The sequence below is a fragment of the Crinia signifera genome, chromosome 9 (genome assembly GCF_055691185.1).
Source record: "Crinia signifera chromosome 9, ASM5569118v1, whole genome shotgun sequence".
In the NCBI taxonomy this organism is placed as follows: domain Eukaryota; kingdom Metazoa; phylum Chordata; class Amphibia; order Anura; family Myobatrachidae; genus Crinia; species Crinia signifera.
In genome coordinates this window covers 119407910-119422780 of record NC_139225.1, presented here as the reverse complement: position 1 = coordinate 119422780, position 14871 = coordinate 119407910, and the positions used below count along the sequence as shown (strand labels likewise).

The following is a 14871-nucleotide window of genomic DNA, read 5'->3' as shown; positions in this document are numbered from 1 at the left end:
GTAAAGAGTACCATTTTTGCTATATCACCTCTGGAGGTATTGACGATTAAATACAGCCCTGGGTCCTACTGGAGAAAAGTACTATATAAAAATCTTTTATTAGTCAATCCGATTGCACCCATTCCTCAATGAGTGGTCGTAATCTCTGCATTACTTTTGCATTTTTCTACATATTGCGAGATTCTCCATCGGCATTATCTGCTGAATAGCTACTTTGCCAAAATATGCCTGGAAGGCATTCTAATTTGTCACACTGCAGTTCTTTATAGCTGCTCTCGGTATATTGCCCTTTTGTTTTTGCCTTTTAAAACTGGTAGAGCTGCAGTGTGAAAGCTCCAGGGTGCTTTAACCCTGTAAGAAATACCGGTATTTCTTACACGGTTAAAAAACAGGGTCCTAGCAGTTTCAGAGCCGTGTTTTTGGCAGTCAGAAAGGGTCTTAAACGGTATTTAGTAATAATAACAAAGTTCAAGAACATGATTGGCTTCCTGCGTGATGACTGCCCACGCCACATCTAGGAAGTTATAAGAGGAGACACAGGAAAGAATATTGCAGAGCTACACGTTTTGTGCAATGAATGGGTCTTAAACGGTATTAAAACGGTAATGTACCGGTTAAAACACGCAGTGTGAAAGGGTCTTTATGTCTCAGACCCGTTAAGTCCCGTTTACAAATACCAGGTCTTTAACTGTTTCTGCAGTGTGAAAGCAGTATTACACATACACCACACACCTCTATATGGAGTCTTGACTTGGAATGCTGTTCAGTAATAAAAATGTGTATTTTAAAATGCTCTGTGATCATTCAGCACTTCTAAAGCACAGCATTAACTTACAGTACAGTAAGTGTAAGCCTTTTTAATTACACACGTCCACATAGCATACAAGTTTTTATGTAACGATGAATTGCAAACCAGTGTCTGTATTCCATGCATTGACAGCATATTATAAGGCTCCTAACACCCATGAGATCATGTGGACACTTATGGTAAGTGTAAACAGTCACACCTCTGCATGCATTGTAACTATATACATAGCTATGTGTGCACGCCTTGGGAGGGTTCTGGACAGAACTAACCCGCAGCACGGTTTCCTGTACAAAGGTAAACTACAATATCCATTAATCACCTGAGGATTACCATGGACTATGAAGTTAATTCCTCATTTAAAGTCGGATATGGGTAGAGATACAAAACTGATTTTTTATAAATTAATCTAGGCGCCCAGTGATCTGTAGATTTGCATTCAGAAGAGGGACATGATTAGGGTTTAGAAGTACATCTATGTATACTCGTATTGAGTGGTAAATTACTGACCTATCGCAAGGCGCAGCCAATGGAATATTGTTTGATTTCGGTGTTCTGCATTTAGTGTAGTGATCTCACATAGGACACACCCTGCACTTACTGTGTGCTTTCTTTTTTGCTAAATATGTCGTTTGCCTCATTCCATTTGTTTGACGGCAAAGCAGCAGAGCTTCGGTGTCCTATTAAGGTATAGCAAATCCTGTGCATGAATTGTTAGTTTGGTTTTTTTGTGTGTTTTTTTATTTTTTTTGTTTTGAAGAAAGTTTGTTGTGGTGTTTTTTTTTTTTTTTTAAACATCATGGGGGTGGTTAGAAAACTTTAAAATGAACTGCAGTTTTGTACATTGTTTATAAAATGATCTGTTTTACAGGTTCTCAAACTCTGTCCTCAGGACCCCACATAGTGCATGTTTTGCAGGTCTTCTCACAGAATCAAGTGAAATAATGAGCTCCACCTGTGTATCCTTTTAATTGAGTAATTAGTGCACCTGCCGGGTGACCTGGAAAATGTGAAGTGTGTGGGGTCCTGAGGACCGAGTTTGAGAACCACTGACTATTGATCTGTCACGCAGAGGACAGTATATACAGAAAATATTTTTAGGTTAATAGGATACATCAAACTTTGACATTGTCCATGGTTTAAGGTAGAATTTATAAACTTATTCATATTGTAAAAATGTACTTTTATTTTTGCTATCTATATTATATAGAAGAGACTTTAAGAAAAATATAATTACGTGTTGGTCACTGCTACTAAGGCTTATTTGTGCAGTTAGTGCTTTCCTCTCAACCCTGGCACATGCGGTAAAATGAATTGTAGTAATTGTAATCATTGGCGGCTGTTCGTCTTCCTAGAGCAGTGTACCTTCAACAAGAACTTGCCAATAAGAGATGCTCCAAGTAAACATTAAGCCCCATACATACTAGGCAATATATTGTTAACATATCGCTTTTAAGTGTGTATGGGGCTTTACTTTTAAGCTGGGTACACACTATGCCATTTGTGGCACCACTGATGGCATGAACGATATCACTGGTGCACCTGGACACCCAGTATAGGGCATACACACGAAATGATATGGTCAACCCTATCTTTCAGTGAAGTTACTGAACGATCGTGTCACCAGCTGAACATGCAGTCTTTGACAATATAGACAGATCTGACATGGCATGTTCAGACCACAGGGGGCTTGTTAACTACCTGCAAGCACACACGTTGCTAACAATATACCGTGCATACACTAGACGTTAATATAGTTCACTATGTCGTTATCGTGCATATAATTTCAAAAACATTAAAATTGCATGGTGTCTAAAATGGATTTATGGCATTAACCAGGAATACATTTACCTTCTGGTTTGTTGCTGTACCCTTCTCATTATTTTCACCTTGACAGAGAAAGTAATTAATTAATTTCCTCCATCTCACAAAACGCAAATCTACAGATAACGAGGACTCATTGAACAGAGTAGAGCTTTCTATTTGTAATAAGAAAAGTTTAAAGCCTACCACCCTGTATTCTATAGCAGGGATGGGGAAACTTTGTCCCTCCTGCTGATAAACTACCTGCTAAAACTGTTGCCGAGCACACTGGGATAAGTAGTTCAACAACAGTTGGTGGGCCAATTGTTTCCCGTCTCTGCTGTATAGTGTCATAAACACTTTACCTTTGCTAGATTAAAGTGCAGACAGACATTTTGTGGGCTGCAACCATATGAAGGTGGAGGCAACCTATCAGCTCATCAGCAAAGGGTGACATCACTGATCCACTCTAGGGATACAGATGCTAAAGAGGTGCTGCTCTGTGTGACAATGTTTATGTATATGACATTTAGAACCGAACTCCAGTAGCAATTTCAGTGACTTAATTGTGATTACTTTCTGGCTTTGGCGTGATTCTGAATAAGCTGAAATGCTCGTAACTTAGATCAGATTTATTCAGTAAAAAACAAGGTTGGTGTAAGGTATTTGGGATGAGTATGCGTGAACTTGAAAAGACATGTTTATAAGAATTTGGGAGAGTCTGTTGTGAGATGGTTTCACATAGTCTGTAGATTGCTGTTTTCTTAATGTGCGCTTCTAAACTAAACAAGCCCTCTGTCTGGTGATCTAATTGGCAGTTGCATTGTAGAATTGGGTATAAATAGGAGTATAACAAACAACTTGAGTCTGAAGCCTGAATTTTTGTATAGAAATGGTTTGGCAGGTAAACCATCGGAGCTCAATCTTCCTTCTGCAAACGTGTGTGTGATTTTTTTTTTCCCCCTGCATTATATTTTAGTAAAAGTACTTTTTTGTAGGTGTTTCACAACTTAAATACTTCCAGAGCGTATGTGTTTAAGTAACAAAACTCCTTTTTTCTTGCTACCAAGGTCAAATGTTTTAAGATGAGAAACTCATTGCCCCTTTACATTCCATTGCACGCTAACATAGTAGGTGTGCTGAGCTGACATATTAGTCATGTGACATAAGTTTTGATCCCCTTTCATCAAACCACTAAAAAATGAGTTTCTCTCACTGCTGTGCCCTAGTGGTCGCGTTATTTCCCCCCCCATTTATTTATTTAATATCCCCCCCAGTCCTGACACACACTTTGTCTCTGTCTCTGTCTCTCATCTCCAGCTGCTGAGGGGCAGTAGAATGTAGGGGCACTGCTGGACAGTACGCATGCCACACTAAGCAATTCAGACTCGAAATGCCTGATCAATGCCTTTCTTAATATATCATGTTGGCCTACAAAGATGCCAGTGCAAAAAAAAATACTTGGGACTGGGCCACCAATTTGTCCCCAGTGGATGCCGTGGCATCTAGTTTGGGAACAATCCAGTCTGGTCCTTACAGGTTCCAAGGTTGCCTTTTTAGGTGTATATGTTAAGTTCTAAAGCGGCAATAAAACAATACTCACAGTATGATTTCCATACCCTAGTGAATGGAAATCTGTGCAGGTTTTAGATTGTGTACTTAAATAAATATTGGCCGTATTGTATAAACCTAAATCTGTACATAAGGTAAAAAGGATATTGCCTCATTGCTATACTAGTGTGTAAGAGGGAAGCAAAACACGGAATGGTAGTGTCAGAGCGATGCAGGAGTGGCTGGTGCCATTGCTTTGCTTGCATCATAGGCTGAGGGTGTCCCAGGTTTAATGAGTTAGTAAATATCCTTGCCTTGTTTTAACCTATCCTGCATGTGCTTGTTCTGACTATTGCTGCCCAATACCCTTCTCTAATTGGATAACTATGGGCACAGGCTAATCGGTTATAGTATATTAGATCTGAGCAACATTCCCCATATGAACCTATAGGTTATGAGCAGGGGCGGATTGGGGACAAAAAGTGGCCCTGGAAAATATCTGAAAGTGGCCTCATGTGGGCGGAGCCAGCATAACAATAGGCGGCGCCACAACCAGCAGCACTAGGCTGGATATTTACTGGAGTTTATGGGGAGAAGGAGGAGGGGTGGGAGGAGGTGGGGCCGCATCCATCAGCATGGCCCTGTGCGGCATTGCTGCCACTGATACATTGCCTTCAGGGGTGGCTCCAGAACAAAATTACAGGGGGACACCATAACAGGGCATAACGGGGAAGGGAGTATTTGTGCATGCTCCAAAAACAGTTGGCATTGCCTCAAAACAAGGGCATGGCCTCAAAGGAAATGACAAGGAGAGACAGTGGGTACCAGTGAACAGATGATTGAGAGAGGCCGAGGATGATGTTTTGGAAAGGCAGAGTGACAGGAGAGAGAGGAAAATGGGGAGATAGTGCCACAGGGGAGAGGTAGATAGTGATGTAATGGGGAGAGATAGAGGGACAAAGGTGGCTACAGGGAGAGACATAGGGAGCTAGGGAAGGTGGACGAGGGATGGGAGTGAGAGTGGTTGAGAGGTACAGGAGATGGGGAGAGGGAAGAGGAGTGAGTCAGTGAGGCACAGAGAGCGAGGGGAGAGTGAGATGGAGCGGAGAGAGGAGGTGAGTGGAAGAGAGAGAGGGGGGAGAGATATAGGCCGGGAGAGAGGGGACGGGGATGGTGTGAGTGAGACAGAGTAAGTGAGAGACATAAAAATAGGGGAGAGATAGAGAAGACAGAATGTAGAGAACGAGAGGGTGCATGAGAGGGGAGAGTAAGTGAGAGTGGGTAAGAGAGGTGGCAAGAGAAGAGGGGGTAGGTGAAAGGAGGAGAGAGGGGGGCAGAGGGATTGGGTGAGAGGGAAATGAATCACAGGTATTATAGGGGGAGGGGAAGTCAGAGAGAGGAGGGATAGTGAGACAGGAAAGAGAGAGAGAAAGTGAGAGGGGGTGCATGAGAGGGGTAAGTAAGGGAAAGGGGGTAAGAATGGTGGAAAAAGAAAGAAAGGTAGAGGAGGAGAGGGGGGTGGTAGAGAAGGCAGAGCAGAAGCAGGCAGGTGTTTGAAAGTTACAAAAATTAACTTTGCGCATCCTAATCCTTCCTCGCCCCTCAATCAAAGTGGCGAGTGTACCTCTGGCAGCTCTCTCTCTTCAGCGTCGGGCCTCTTGTCTGCGGTCCCCTGGTGCAGAGCCTCAACCTATCTGCGGTGCCGGGCTTTTTCTCGTGATGCCTGGCGCTGGACCTCCTCCGTCCAATCCACGGTGACAGGCTTCCTCTCCGCCATCCACAGCAACGGGCCTCCGCCTGATCCGCTGTGCTGGTAGAAGGCTGCATCTCCTTGTTAGAGCAGGAGACTGGGTTGTAGAGGAGGAGACAGGGGTTACAGGATCAGAGGGGGTGGTAAAAGAGGAGAGGAGGTGGTAGAGGAGGGGACGGGGTTGTATAGGAGAGAGGGTAGAGAAGGAGAGGGGGTGTAGGGGAGGAAACAGGGGTTAGAGGAGAAAACATGGGGTGGTAGAGGAAGAGCAGGGCAGGGGGTGCCAGGGGTACAGCTGTAACGGGCCCTGGCCTCTGGAGGGGCCCGTGCAGCTGCCCACAGTGGCATGGCACCACCCACCCCCGCCACCCTGCAGTGGGTAGTGGATAAGTGGAATAGCCTCCCATCAGAGGTGGTAGAGGCTCAGACAGTAGAACAATTTAAGCATGCTTGGGATAGGCATATGAAAATCCTTACAAAGAAATAAGGATTAAAAAGGGTTGAGATTACCTGAAGGATAAATAAGGGGCAGACTAGATGGGCCAAATGGTTCTTATCTGCCGTCAAATTCTATGTTTCTACATGCACTACCGAACTCATTCATACACACATGCACTGCCCCTATCATTCATACATATATACACTCCCGCTTTCATTCATACATATATATATACACTCCCGCTCTCATTCATAAATATATATATACACTCCCGCTTTCATTCATACATATATACACTCCTGCTCTCATTCATATATATATATATATATATATATATATATATATATATATATATATATATATATATATATATATATATATATATATATATATATATATATATATATATATATACACACACACACACACTCCCGCTCTTATTCATACATATATACACTCCCGCTCTCATTCATACATATATACACTCCCTCTCTTATTCATACACTCCCGCTCTCATTCATACATATATACATTCCCTCTCTTATTCATACATATATACACTCCCGCTCTCATTCATACATATATATATATATATATATATATATATATATATATATATATATATATATATATATATACACTCCCGCTCTCATTCATATATATACACTCCCGCTCTCATTCATACATATATACATTCCCGCTCTCATTCATACATATATACACTCCCGCTCTCATTCATACATATATACATTCCCTCTCTCATTCATACATATATACACTCCCGCTCTCATTCATATATACATGCACTGCCACTTTCATTCATACTGTACATACACTGACACGCTCATACAGACATACATTCTGACACACTCTCATTTATACATACATACACTACCATGCTCATTTATACATATATGTACTGATGCTCTCATTCATTTGTACATGTACTGCTGGACTCCTTCATACATATATGCACTGCCGCTCTGATTCATACATACAAACATACTTACACCGCCACTCTCATTCATGCATACATGCACTGCCGCTCTGATTCATACATACATACTTACACCGCCACTCTCATTCATGCATACATGTACTGTCGCTCTGATTCATACATACATACATACTTACACCGCCACTCTCATTCATGCATACATGTACTGTACTGTCGCTCTGATTCATACATACATACTTACACCGCCACTCTCATTCATGCATACATGTACTGTCGCTCTGATTCATACATACATACTTACACCGCCACTCTCATTCATGCATACATGTACTGTCGCTCTGATACATACATACATACTTACACGGTGTAAGGGGAGGGGGTGAAACAGGACAAATGGTGTGTACATATGGTGAGATATGGCTTCCGATGTTGCCGAAATAGTGAACATCGGAAGCCATATCGCATGCAAATCGCATGCTTTTTAGCATGCACTGCTGATGCGCAAATCGGCAGCCAGATAGAGAGGGCAGCCAAGATTATATAGTGCAGATCTGCACTATATAGTCTAAATTGTGCCCCTCCATGCATGCCGTGCGATGCGAGTCCCGATGCGATCTGATCGCATTGGGAATCGCATAGCACGACTTATTGCCCCCGTGTGTACACACCAAAAGGCACATGAGGGGGTAACAGGGTAGGATAAACACATGACCTGGACACATGGGGGGTGGGAGAGGAGGGACAAGGATGGGGACATGAGGAGAGAGGAGTGGAAGGACACAGGACCTGGCACATGAGGAGGGGGAGAGATGGGACACAGGACCTGGGGACCATAGGCTATTAGGCAAAGATTAAGCCACCCCAGGAGTGCCAGGATCGCAGACTGCAGATAGATATATATACACACACATAATTACACAGAACACTTCACAGTAAGTGCCATTTGTTCTTTTTTATTATTATTATTCTACATCCCCTTACCTGGACCTAGTTTGTACACAGAGGAGGAGGGACCAGTTTGGTTGGGTGAGAAGCAGTTAATTCTTGGCTGACCCCGTTCTAACTGTGGAGCACAGCACTTCCTTGAATCCTGCACAGTCAGTGCACAGGAATGTATGACCCGATAGCTCCGCCCCCGAAACATCGCACAAGAGGGGCTGCTAGCACTGCCCTACTACCTCTTTCCCCAGCAGCCAGCCACCACTGGGGGCACCAACAATTCCTAATATCCTAGGAAATCTTACCGCTGGGTTGATGTGGCACTGCCCCGGTGCATAGAGGAGCCTCTGACCACCGCTGCTGGCTGCTGCTGACATCCCCGGCACTTGTAGATGCTGACAATCGCCACTGCTAAAATCCCCGGCCCCGCTGCGACATCCCCGGCCCCGGCGCTGCTGCTGACATCCGCGCTGCCGCTAGAGGAGGAGGCGGGGCAGCGGCGGAAGAGGAGGATAGCGGGCGGGAGGAGGCTGAGCCTGAGACGCATTCAGCAGCAGGGCTGCTGAATTCATTACTCGGGGAGGGGACTGTATTTCGACGGCGGCCTCACTACCATCGGCCTCCCGGGAATCTTCCCGGTAGATATAATGGCCAATCCGCCTCTGGTTATGAGTAAGATAAAAGAATGTGTTCATACAGTAGATGGGGGAGTTTCTAACTTGGTGTAAAGAAAAGCAATGTACATGCATCCGTGTGTGTGTATAGCTTTCCTCTGCCAATGTATGGGATGTACCCCCTGTAACTGATTATCCTTCATAGTACCTGTCTGTTAAAAGTGAACTAAGGAGGTCATTCCTGCGAGTTCAGCTCTGTCCTGATGTTTGTGGGACTGTGCATGATCTATTATGATCGGCAACTCGCATAGTCGCTGAGCTCTTCGCAAACATTGGTGAGGATGGCGGCAGCAACGCATCGCCCATGGGAAAGCACAGCTGTTCATGGGCATCGCCACAAAAACACTGGCCATTCCCATAGCTACGGGGGTGGGACGATGACTGCCATGTGCGGGTGACTCGCGCCAAGTCTTCAGCCCGGTTCTCTCAAATAAAAGTCAGTTTCCACTGACTTTTATTTGCGAAGCTAGGAGAAATCATTTGATGGTCAGCGACCATCGAATGATTTAGCCTGCAGTAAAGACATGTGAGGGGAGGTGTCTTCGTTACACATCCCCTTGCATGTTAATGAGGGGAATCTGTGACACCCCCTCCCCCTAAATGTGTTAAATGTTGACTTGATTTATATTTGTGCTTAATGTGTAAATTTAAACGTTGTTGTAAACATTCAGGTCAGATAGTTTGATGTCCTTTTCCAGATAGAAATATATTAATTTTGCAAGTGTTCGACAAAGCCCATTATGATCCTAACTTTTTTTTTTTTTTCACAGGTTGTAATAATTATCTTAATGGCAATCTGAAAAATCTTTAAGTTGTGTGGTTGATATTATTATTATTTGTTTGCTTTTTACTGATTATCATTTTTTTTTCCTCTTAGGGTATTGCTGCCCACAACAATGGCGCACACTACTCATGTCTCTAAAGATGAACTGGAAGAGCTGAGGGAGGCCTTTAGTAGAGTTGGTATGTCGCTTTTTGTTCCTTTTTATTGCAATAGTGTTCTATATCCAGGTGTAGAAGGTTTAGTGCTACTGTGGTGTTCATTAGATTAATCTTTGAAATTTTAGAACTTGAATCTTTAAGATTAAATTCCATATTGGAACAGTGTGTGTTTTGAGAGGTACTTACTGTAGGAATAAGGGGACACTGCTGTTCTTACGTACGTACGTTTCTAAACCTTTTTCATCTATATAAGATGGCCTGAAGTTTCATGTTCAGGTACTTCACTAAAGTTGCTCCGAATGTTTAAATTGCCAAATATTTTGAGAGCCACTTTATATTATTATTAATTATTCCCCACACTTGTTTCTACAATACAATGATGATTGGTGAACTAAACGCATCATAAACAGTGTCTTACACCATATCCACAGCCAACCAACCAACTGTATTTATTAAAGCCTGAGTTTGGTAGTGTATGAGCGGCATATGCTATAGGCAAAATACCCGAATCCGCCTCACCAACCTCACTGTGGCCTCTTTCATACACCTACAGTGGCATATCTTTCTGTTATAATGCAATTTAATTGAGGAAGTATAATACTCCATATCAAACCAATTTATTGCATACAAAATTACGTGTGGATACACACCAGGCGATTTTGAACAAGACACACCAAATCATCATAAAATAAATGTGAGGGGGCCCGAACAGTGGGGATACTTGTGATATTATTGAAGGCAGTGATCAGTGCACCCATTGAGTGTGGCACTGATACAACCACTGTCCATAACTTTCATTAAGGGATATCGAAAGACACTAAGCAAGGATTCATTCCTTTTTTATCTTTACCTTGTCAAAACTTTACCCATGTATGTTATGTGTTTTATATATCTCCATTTTAAGATGTAATAATTAAAAGTTAATTTTTACTAAAACCACCTCTTTACCAGTGCGCCACACTAATGACAGCCTTCTCTTTCTCAAAAACTGTATCTAATCTTCTGTTCTAGTGGCAGCACACCCTAAAATAAAGACTTATTTAAAGTCTCATCATTATACAAAAGGGTTATATCACATACACAGATATCCTCACCTGTGCGATTGGAAAAAAGCCTTTTTTTTTTGTTGGCATTACGCTGACTAACTGGTTAAATTACATACAAACAGAAAAAAAATTACTCTCTTTGTTGGGGCACAACTTGTTAAAATTTTTAAATCTTAATGATATACGTTAAAAGTTTTTAGGACTCTCTACAGAACCTCCAATACAAATATATCTTATGGTAATGCCTTGAGAAAAAGTCCGAATATTTAAGGAAATATGTATGTGACGAAGCAGAACAAAATAGTTAAATTGAATTCAATTGAAAATAAGTGAAAATGTGTATCAGCCTCGGTCAGACATGTTCTCAATGTAGGGATATTATCCCATGAGGCATTGTGATAGCCTGGCTGATTTTTAATTGATTGTGACAAGAAAAATGTGTAAAAAACTTAATCAATGTTGTGAAAAAATAATAAATAATAATAGGATAAATATTTTAGTCTGGGACCATAAGATTATAGACGAAATATAAATGATGTTATGGTGGCTGTCACGGAGGGTGACCACAGTATACATCTCTGTGGTACTGAGTGGCTTAGCTGGTTTTAATTACATATATTTGTACAGATACGTGCGAAACATGATTTTACAGCATGCCTTGAAAAAGACGGGTTATGGGATTCCGCAATCATGGCTGCAATGGCCATCCGAATGTCCTTTTTTAGGCCGGTTTTGACCATAGAAGTCAGACACCTGAACCCTCACCCTGGTCTGTAAAGAAACCGCTTTTGGTGAAAATGTTACCCCCTGTGAGGTTTGTGAATGTGGGCTGTATCACAGACCTCCTATAAAGTGACTTTCAAAACCAGAATCTGAGTATTTTGTTAGCTACAAACCATTATCCCTGTTTCAACAACAAGAAAGATGGCTATAAGGAGTAGGTTCTGGTTCTAAAGCATATAATGCGATGGGACATCATATTGAAAAAAGAGCTTAGAGGGACATTCCAGAGCCCCTCTGCTCATTACATCATGTGCTATGTGGCTGGCTGCCATGGTTTCCTGATAACATATTGGGGGGAAAAAATGCAAGACTAACAATTTGTACTGGCAATCTAAAGAATCAAACCAATGTATAAAGGTAATTTACAGACTGACACATTAATTTGTTAACTTCCATTCCATTTTTTTATGATAAATTCTATTTTGAGCATGTTTCGGCCGATCACTTCTTCCATGTGAGTCACAGAGTAACAATTCAGTAATTTCCTGTGTATGAATGAACAAATGAACAATAAGTCATAATATTGCTTTAGCGTACTTTTGCATAGGAAATTCATTTGATGCACAAACATTAGTCTAGCTGCCTCCATTGTCCTCTGACAAAGTAAGGGTGTAATGTGAGATGAATACAGTATAAATGGAAACACATGCAAGCTGTTGCTTGGTTTGTGACACATAGCAGGAACTGACTTAAAGGAGTAAGGAACAAGAAGTATCTGTTATATCATGGCACCAGAACTTCTAGGACATTGCACTCTTTGGAAGATGTAATAAATGCCTAGCTTAATAATACGGAATACTTCATTATGAATACAGGGTTCTCTCTCTTTTTTATTTTAAGTTTTTACATTGAAATCCCTCCTTTGTTTGTATGGGAGGGCTTCTCAATGCTTAACGATTGGCTAATACGTTTAAAATATAAATGGCAGTAATGACCATCCTACTACACTTAAATAGGCTTAATAAGCAGTTCTAGGTTCTGCCTTCTCACAGGATGCTGTGGCTAAAATTTGGTACCCACACTTAAGCCCTTTACACCCAATGTGATAAAGGCAGGTGATATGCATAATAACCATATGCAGCATATAGTTTGTGTATTGGTGATAACTATGCACGCTCCTATGGTTCGTTATGTATCCCCTTTATCGTCTGTATATGCAGTAAAATTGTGTTGTTTATATATGGTCAGTGTGTATGAACGATAGATACATTTTTTTCATAAAACAAGGTGGCCAGTAGTAAAGCAAATTTATCATGGTCTACTATTTTTCCGGACGACAGGGGTCCGGCCCCCGAAACGTTGACTACTATTAGGGACCACTAATGGAATAAATTGGTCTTGTTTCCACCTGCTGAACGAAGTGCAGTCCCTGAGTGCCTATTCTTCATATCTATCTATCTCCATCTATCCAGCAGGGGAAGGGGGTTTTATTTATTTATTTATTTATTTATTTATTAACAGTTTCTTATATAGCGCAGCATATTCCGTTGCGCTTTACAATAGCAGACAGTGAAACAACAAAACAGGGTATTTACAGACAGTCAAAATGTAGGAGGGCCCTGCTCGCAAGCTTACAATCTATAGGGAAATAGGCATTGATACATAAGGATAGATACTGTATTCTTTATTGCATCGATTCCACCAGAACGCAAGGTTCTATGACTGGTTCTGGAATTTGATAAGCTTGCCTGAAGAGATGAGTCTTCAGGGAACGCTTATAGGTTTGGAGACTGGAGGAGAGTCTTATTGTGCTTGGGAGGGCATTCCACAGAGTGGGTGCAGCCCGAAGAAAGTCCTGCAGTCGGGAATGGGAGCGGGTAATGAGTGTGGATGAGAGACGCAGATCTTGGGAGGAGCGTAGAGGTCGTGTTGGATGATATTTTGAGATAAGAGAGGATATGTATGTTGGTGTAGTTTGGTTTATGGCTTTGTGTGTAAGTAAAAGAATTTTGTATTGAATACGGTAGAATACAGGTAACCAATGAAGTGACTGACAGAGTAGCTTTGCAGACGATGAACGTCTGGCTAGGAAGATTAGCCTTGCAGCTGCATTCATAATGGACTGTAGTGGTGAGAGTCTGTATTGGGGAAGGCCAATAAGGAGACTATTGCAATAATCAATGCGTGAGATGATGAGAGCATGGATTAGAGTTTTTGCAGTGTCTTGTGTAAGGTAAGGGCGAATTTTAAATATGTTTTTTAGGTGCATGTGGCATGATTTTGAGACAGATTGAATGTGGGGTACAAAGGAAAGTTCTGAGTCAAGGATAACACCTAGGCAGCGAGCTTGAGAGGTAGGAGTGATTGTCATCTTCTCAACAGCGATAGAGATATCAGGTTGGTAACTACTATTTATTGGCGGAAATATAATTAATTCTGTTTTTGAGATATTAAGTTTGAGGTGGCGAGATGACATCCAGGATGAAACAGCAGAAAGGCATTCAGAGACACGGCTCAATACAGATGGGGACAGGTCCGGGGAGGATAGGTAGAGCTGAGTATCATCCGCATACAGATGATACTGAAATCCAAAGGAGCTGATTATTTTGCCAAGAGATGAGGTATAGATTGAGAAAAGCAGGGGACCTAAAACTGAACCCTGAGGTACTCCAACTGAAAGAGGTAGCGAAGAGGAGGTAGAATCAGAGAAACGAACACTAAAGGAGCGGTTAGAGAGGTAGGATGAGAACCAAGAGAGGGCTGTGTCTTTAAGACCTATGGATTGTAGTGTTTGTATGAGAAGTGTGTGGTCAACAGTGTCAAAAGCAGCAGAGAGATCTAGAAGAATTAGTAGTGAGTAGTGGCCTTTAGACTTAGCAGTGACCAGATCATTCACAACTTTAGTCAGTGCTGTCTCTGTGGAGTGTTGGGCACGAAAGCCTGACTGATGCGGGTCCATTAAGTTGTGCGAGTTAAGAAAGTGTGTGAGGCGAGTATAAGCAAGTCTTTCAAGTAGTTTGGTGGTGCATGGAAGTTGAGAAATGGGACGGTAGTTTGAGAGAGAGCTTGGATCAGAATTCTGTTTTTTCAGAATCGGAGTAATAACTGCTTGTTTGAACAATGAAGGAAAGACACCAGTAGAGAAAGAGAGGTTACAGATTTTAGTTAAGATTGGAATGAGCACAGGAGACAGAGATTTACTTATTTGCGAGGGTAAAGGGTCAAGAGGAGAGGTAGTAGA

General features: G+C 41.9%; 1 protein-coding gene across 2 annotated transcripts in view; it reads left to right on the top strand.

The window, feature by feature from the left end:
• The window catches only part of LOC146035897 (plastin-3), a 109434-nt gene that overhangs the window by 62392 nt on the left and 32171 nt on the right, over positions 1–14871 (top strand). For both annotated transcript variants that reach the window (XM_083159595.1, XM_083159594.1), the window contains exon 2: positions 9797–9882. In XM_083159595.1, the coding sequence (XP_083015721.1) occupies positions 9816–9882 (67 nt within the window). In that variant the 5' untranslated portion in view covers positions 9797–9815. The remainder of the gene's footprint in view (positions 1–9796; positions 9883–14871) is intronic.